General features: G+C 29.6%; 1 protein-coding gene across 5 annotated transcripts in view; it reads right to left on the minus strand.

Annotated features, from left to right (window-relative positions):
• The window catches only part of LOC106457836 (GTP-binding protein Rit1-like), a 31,858-nt gene that overhangs the window by 18,594 nt on the left and 5,754 nt on the right, over nt 1–7,510 (minus strand). For 3 of the 5 annotated variants that reach the window (XR_002610259.1, XM_013917286.2, XM_013917285.2), the window contains exons 2-4: nt 4,202–4,387; nt 2,924–2,980; nt 1,348–1,421 (exon numbers count right to left, since the gene is read on the minus strand). Coding sequence is in view for 4 of the 5 variants with exons in the window: in XM_013917286.2 (XP_013772740.1) it covers nt 1,348–1,421; nt 2,924–2,980; nt 4,202–4,334 (264 nt within the window). In the remaining variant the exon portion in view is untranslated. Of the gene's footprint in view, nt 1–1,347; nt 1,422–2,923; nt 2,981–4,201; nt 4,388–4,702; nt 5,598–7,510 lie in introns of those variants that run through there. The other 2 variants (XM_022383875.1, XM_013917288.2) reach the window with 2 other exon arrangements.

Here is a 7,510-nt window from a genome sequence, read left to right on the forward strand (position 1 = left end):
TTAGGTGTCTATTTATTTGTGACCACTCAGTGTACATAAGTTTTATCATTTTTTTGCTTGAAAATATTATCTGTATTAAACTTATGTTAACCACACCCATCCAAATGCAATATTCAGTTATGATTTTGACAGATGAATCATTTGTTCATAGAATGACCAAAAATGCACATAATTTATATATGTTCAATATTTTTATGAAGAAGAAGTTTTTAATACATATATCTATAAAGTATAGCTACTGAATAAAAATGTTAACATTAATTTCTACACCACTTCTGCAAGCTAGATCAATCTTTTCAATCATTCTGAAAGGATTTTGTAAAGCTTTGATACAACGGAAAGGTCTCGTAGAATAAAATTTAGATTGCCTTGTTTACATCAATACAAATTCCCTATACAACACTAAGCACATGTTACTTTGAATTAATCACAATCATGCATTGAATATAACACAGAGTACATCTATGCAACATGTTTCTTCAAGTTAGTCCCCATTATGCAATCAAATGCAATAAACTGTACTACAAATACATCAGAAGGTTTGAAAACACATGATTATAGTTCTCTTGCAGTTGATAAGAGAAATCCTTGAGATTATGTATGTAATCATAAATCCAACTGGATAAACACTATCACAGTACCAGTAACACAGCATCTCCTCAAGTGAACAGTACATTCACAGTTGAAGCATGTATACTTCAAAAGAAATTTCCTTTTCATTGCAAACATTTCTAAAAACTTTTAATTAAAGAAAATGTGTTATATTCTGGTAATCTTCAATCATATGCTACTATGCCTCACATGACAAAGAAAATATACATTTAACAATTTCAAAAGGGGAGGGGGGCTTTTGTAGATAAATGTGTATTCTTACAACTAAATTACCTTATATGAAGTGTATACGTATCATCTCAACACTAGCCATTTCAGTGTTTGTGTGGGTGATAAAACACAATGCAGAATCAGTAACAGTTAACTGAAGTTCACTTGGTTAAAACTGATGAGTTTAAAACTTGTAGTTTTCCATGGTTATCACACAATCTTGGGAATAGCACTGGTGTTATGATAGTTCAAAGATATACGCACCAACTTAGTTTATAAAGTGTACATTCCAAGCACCTTATATTTCAATATAACAATTCCTTTTTGACAGATAAAGACATTTGTACCACTAGTTCTTTCAGTGCAAGCAATTGGAGTCAAATTTTATTATCAATTTTTTCCTTTTCAATTCATACTTATTTTGAAGCTTTGACAATAGACATGAATTTATACAAGCTATAAGTACTTGGCCAGCATTAATATTTAAGAATTGTCCCTAATATCTGGAAGAACAAGAAAACTTACTTGTCCAGCTGTGTCAAGTATATCTAACAGAGCAGCTTCCCCATCAATGACAGCTTGATGTTGGTAAGCATCCTCTATATATGTAGATCAAAACAGTATTTTTGATACATCCTTATCTGAGACCTTAAAATGGTTATACAAAACAGATATTTTTCCAATGAGCTGAAGGTAAACACTAATAGCTGTATATTAAAATAAAAAGTTCATGATTAGTTCTCTTCCCCTCAGGGTGTTGTGTACCTTTAACCCTCTTATTACAGGCTCAGTTGATTCAATGAGTTTATAACTAATAAATAATCATATTATGAGCAGAATGATTCAACATAGCCAATGATTCAGACTTATATTGTAAGATGGGGGGAGGGGACAAATAGCATTTCAGCTTCTATTAGAAAAGAGGATTACTCTCTTATGAAGGTCCAGGGGCCACAAAATATAATTATATCTAGTTTTCCAACTAGACAAATAATACAATTAATGTAATTTAGCTAAAAGTGAAAAATGAAATCTGTATTGTGAAAATAATGTATCCTAGTATTGTAGATGTAAAATGGTTGATGGGATTTGTTTCTTTAAAAACAAATGAAAAAGCAGGATATTTTATCACATAAATGATACAACATCGAGTGCTAAGGGGTAAGCATGCAAACTATTAGCACTCAATATTTAGGGGTTTGGCTATTACAGCATGGACAGACTGGCAAGTGATGAAGTACAAATTTCTAAGGTAGCCAATGCAATTTGTGTATTACTATATTTAATCTTCATGTGAAAAGTCTTGTTTGAACTATTCTGTTAATAATTTTTTTACTTTAGTTATGAAGCACATAAAAAATTCATTTATATGTTGGCACGATGTGTTTAATTTTAATGCTATATAGTTTTATAGGTAGAATAATCTCTCTTTTAACTGAATGTGCACGAGATCAGTCCATTGGATCAACTCCATATTGGAGAAGGAATGCGGACTGTAACTCTGAATTTATTATGTGTATGTACATAAAATACAACTTTTAGTAAAGTGTACAAGTCTGTTGAACATAGATATGTATTTGTATGTATAAGTATTTGTACTCAAGATATATCTGTGAATTGAAGACATCACAATGCTGACAAGTTGGAGTGCAGAGAGATAACCACGTAAAGAATAAAAATACTTTTATGCACCATACAGTTTGTATATTGCACTTGCATAACCTCGAGAACCTCCAAAATTCTAGTTTGTTTTGTATTCATACATACTGTATCTGATATTTACTATCTTCTACCAGAAACTGCTGCTCAATCAGCAATGTGATGTAAAATGAATAGTTAATAACTTTAATATCAAATACATAAAACCATGTGAATAACACTCTATAAAAGGTCATGGCATGTGCATTTTGACCCCACATCCTTACACATAAGATTTATTGGCCTGTCATTTAAATTACAGTACGTTGTTCATTTTGTACCATTTCAGTCTCTAATTAAAGACTCTTTTGAAAAAGTCTCATAATATAGATGAAAAAGGAAATAAAATATTATATTTGAAATATGTACCTCATTTAGTTAGTAACATAGAATTATCACTTACCTATAGTAGGATCATGATACTCTAGAAAACTGTGAGTCACAAACTGAAGTGTCAATGCTACAATCAAAAAACAATATTGTCACTAATACATACTACACATAATGGCACTAAGTGTAAATGTATGGGAAATATCCTTTGAAACTTTCAGTTTTTAACACAACGTTTGCTTAAATTCAGTCACTAAAAATTCCCGTTAAAAATGTGGCCAAAAATAATTTCTCAATATCTGTATATAAAGAATAATTTTAAATTTCAGAATTGAAATACACATATACTTAAAAAGCCTGCAAGTAAAATATTGCATCATAAGTGAATACAAATAGTATACATGTAAAATCATACAACACATTTTCTTAAAATAGACATAATATACATTTATATATTTTAAAGTAAGATATTTATTGGAATTCCAAAGAATAAAAGTGTACAAGTACTTCGGGCACATAAAGCTTCAGTTGCTCATCACAATTGGTGATGTCTTAGTGATTAATTTCACACAAATCAAGTACAAACTTTGCAATTTAATACAAATGATTCTTTAAATATTAGCTTATGGTGTCAATCAAGTTAAAAACAAATTAAAATAAAAAAGTTAAAATTAAAATCATAACTCAACCAGGAACCAATATTAAAAGTTTTCTACCACAGTTATATAATAATGAAAAAATATGGGAAAGTTGCAGTGTATTATTAGACATTTAGACTACAAAAGTTTCTATATAGAAAAAGACACCAAAATAATAAGATGCAAGGAACATGAAAAAATTAAAGGAGTCAACATATAGTTGAAAAGCAACACAAGATAAATTTGAAAACTGTTAAAATATTGAATGCAGAGAAAAAAGAATCAAAGAATTAAAACCTAACATATATAAAACATCAGGAGCACTGTTATATTTGTATTATGTTAATTACATTAAAAACCAGATGAAGCTAGTATCATTATAAACACAATTATGTGATTAAATGTATTTGTAACTTGATCATGTCTCATTGTCAAAGACAAAATCTGTATTGAAATAATTCTACTGTGCACAACGTTTATGTATATAGAAAAAAAAAACCTTATCATGTTGCAGTATTTCGACATAATTTGGTTTTAGATAGCTTATTTTTCTGCTTTGCATATACTTGAGAATAGTAACATTTTGTAAATTTATGCTCTTGAAACCTGTATAATTCAAATTTTATGTCAAGTTTTACTAAGAACAAGAGATTTTTCCCATGATCATAGATAATTATACTAAAGACTATCTTAGAAAACAAATGAAAACTTACCACTTTTCCCAACCCCACCATCTCCTAGTACTACAATCTTGTAGATTCTCTGGCCTCCACGAGTGGTCTGTCTCTGGTTTTCTGTTGCCTGAACCATTCTTATATCTGATCCTTCGTGTCCACTTATCTGCATGTGGGTTTGCTTAATTCATGTCACTTTTTCGTCAGATATAACAATTCCCTTCACTATTATTGGATAGGATTTAAAATGTTTTCACATACAAATATAAATAAACTTTTCTTGTTAAAGTATGTGTTAGCATTATGAACCTGCAATTATTTAAACCACAAATACAAACTGTTTCATTATGCCACCTAATCAATGACACTAACAAGTTTTACTTTAAAAGATTTCTAAGCTAATTTAAAAAGAAAACAAACTTGTCAACTTTTCTGTAAAAGTAACTAACCTATTAGCTCCACTTAAAAAACTGTTTAGTGAAATATTATATCATAAAAGAAAACCAATATGGATTTACTAAAACAATCTTTTTTACTAACCTGTTAAGTCCTTTTTATAATGTTACGTGTTGCTTGGACGATGGAAATGGTGTGGGCTTTAGGTACTTAGATTTTCAAAATGCTTTTGATAAAGTATCCAAACAAAAGATTAGCTAAGAATATCATATCGGTAAGGGACAGGGAAAGATTAGTTTACTGGATTGTTCAGTGGTTGAATGAAAGAAAGCAAAAGCTTGTTTTTAATGGAGTCTAATTAAATGTACCCAAAAATTAGGGGACAATTCTTAGGCCTTTACTTTTACTGATATTATACTAATTAATGATGTTGATATATAGCTTTTTTGAAGATGTTGAAGTGCTACAGAATGACTTGGATCAGTTGGTAAGTTGGACAACTATTTGGCAAATGACCTTTAATTATAGTTAGTCAGTGCTCCATGTAGCTAGCATATCCACGTAAAACACGTAATTTTTTTGAGTGATGTGTGACATTTGTATTTTACACGTATTAATTATGGATGTACTATCACAGATACACTACAAAATGAACTGGTGTGCCTACTGGTTGCACACTGTAAAAATGGCTATTTTTCCAAATAGATGCTTGCATTGTGCTTAGAAAACAAACCAGAACTAGAAGTGTAACAACACATCTAACTATTGATAGACTGCAATTATAAATGCCCCAACAGCAATACATCAATGATAAATTGTATAATTATTAACAATCACCAATAGTACTCTTGACCATTAATGTTTTTGATAGTTTGCAAACTTAATTATCTTCCCCATATTGTTTGTTTTATTTAAGCCATTTCTTGGTAATTTCCCTTTGATTTAGACTGGTTTATTGTCTCTACTTACCTGTAAGCCTAAAAGCATGTTTATAACATTAACCATTAGCAGCTTTGCTCACAAATGGACTGAGCCCATACTGGAGAATTAACAATTACTATCATCTGAAATTTATGATGTGTATCATCACAAAAATTGATAATCTTTTAGTAAACATGAAAGGTACATTGTATACAAAAAAATCAGATTTTTCAAGATAAAGTATTTGAGTGAAACCTGAATTTCAAGATAGTAATTATTTATATTCACTTTCATTTTAAAGTTTTCGTATTTTATTTGAATGCTCAAAAGATTCTCCTGAATGAACCTAGTTTTTTTTCAATAACATTATATATTTTATCTGTAGATTTCTCTACACAAACAATGTACTTAATTCCAGGGTCATTAGAGACATCAACCAAGAATAATCAAAAAATGGTTAAACATGAAGTAAATTGACTAACACCGTACTTTCCTTTTCTGTATTGACCATGTATTCACAATTTAAACCTTTATTTTTCATTAAACATGTTTTTATTTTGCCAACGGAGTAATAATCCCCCCTAACAATAAAGCACAGAGTAAGCCATTACGCTATTTCCAGCAAATGAAACACCTGCTTTGAAGAGCATGCAAGTCATGTTACGTAACTATTTTATTTCATCTCAATTTAGACAAGTAGAAGAATAACACCTGTTTGGTGCACAAATTTATAATTATATAGTAAAACTAGCCCACTAAGTACAAATCTGTAACTAGCATTCCAGTATTTTATCAAAAACCATGACATTTCAATTACTATGTATTACAACAAGTAATGAAATCATATAAAAATAACAAATCAGTATAATTGACATATCTGAAATTAATTCTCAACAAATACATATCTATGTTATATAAACACTCAATTATAGAGTTGAATTTGTTGTCCAATCCTAGATATCCGATACTATTGCAATAGTATCCCAATAGTCAAATCCACCTCAACAGTCACCTTTAGTCACAAGTGTTTGGAAACCATCACCTGATATCAGATGCTCCGTTATCAGCCAAACATTTGGTCTAGGAATGTAGATGTATATATTTTGCAGAACGCATTACAGAACCATTTTTACATGAATAAACTATTGTTTTCACTTAACTAGTAAAAATAAAATGAAACATAGTAAAAATAATACAATTTCATGTAAAATGTTGTGAAAGTTTCATTTACCAAACACATCACTAGACTGACACTAGGATGTTACAACTAAGTGCCATATTTTTAAGTTGGACTTTGATATACTTGCATGTCTGACTTCAATGTTCAAACTGTCCCTGTCAAAACAGACATCCACAAGAAATTTTCTTACATCCATACTGAAAACTCCCAAATGTACTTCAGCTGTTAATTTCATACTGGATGAAATAATTGAAAATGTCATAATGATAGGTTGTCAAAAAAGTCTTTTCTCTCTCATATATATACACATACACACACACAGAAAAAGAAATGAGTGACAACTAGAAAATAACAATGCAAGTAAGTTAGAAAAGGAACACTATGTTATGTCTGAAATAATGTTATATTAATTATATAATAGTGCAGGTTGTAGTCATTGGTTTAACCCATGAAAATTGAGAGCAGCAATAATTTGCCAGTATTACAAAACACCTATCATTGCAAATTAAATTTTGAAACATCAAGTAGTACCGTACTGCTTGCATCCTATACACCGAAGGTATTAATAATATATATGTATATATACGATATACCCAAGCCATGTGTAAATATATTTAAATAGGCATGCATAGTTTAGTTCAATTGAATGTATTATTTATAATAGTAGTTTTTTCTTTTAAAAACATAACTATTTATAATGCTCCCTACATAATAAAAATAATTAATTACAGTGAAAACAATGAAGATTTTGTAGGTATTGAATCAAACTAAATAACAGTAAACCTTTTTTTGATTTACGGTATTTTCTTATTTTGATGTTTTGAGCTCTTTTGTGTTTAGAGCAATATATA

The sequence above is a fragment of the Limulus polyphemus genome, unplaced genomic scaffold, assembly GCF_000517525.1.
Source record: "Limulus polyphemus unplaced genomic scaffold, Limulus_polyphemus-2.1.2 Scaffold379, whole genome shotgun sequence".
Lineage (NCBI taxonomy): Eukaryota > Metazoa > Arthropoda > Merostomata > Xiphosura > Limulidae > Limulus > Limulus polyphemus.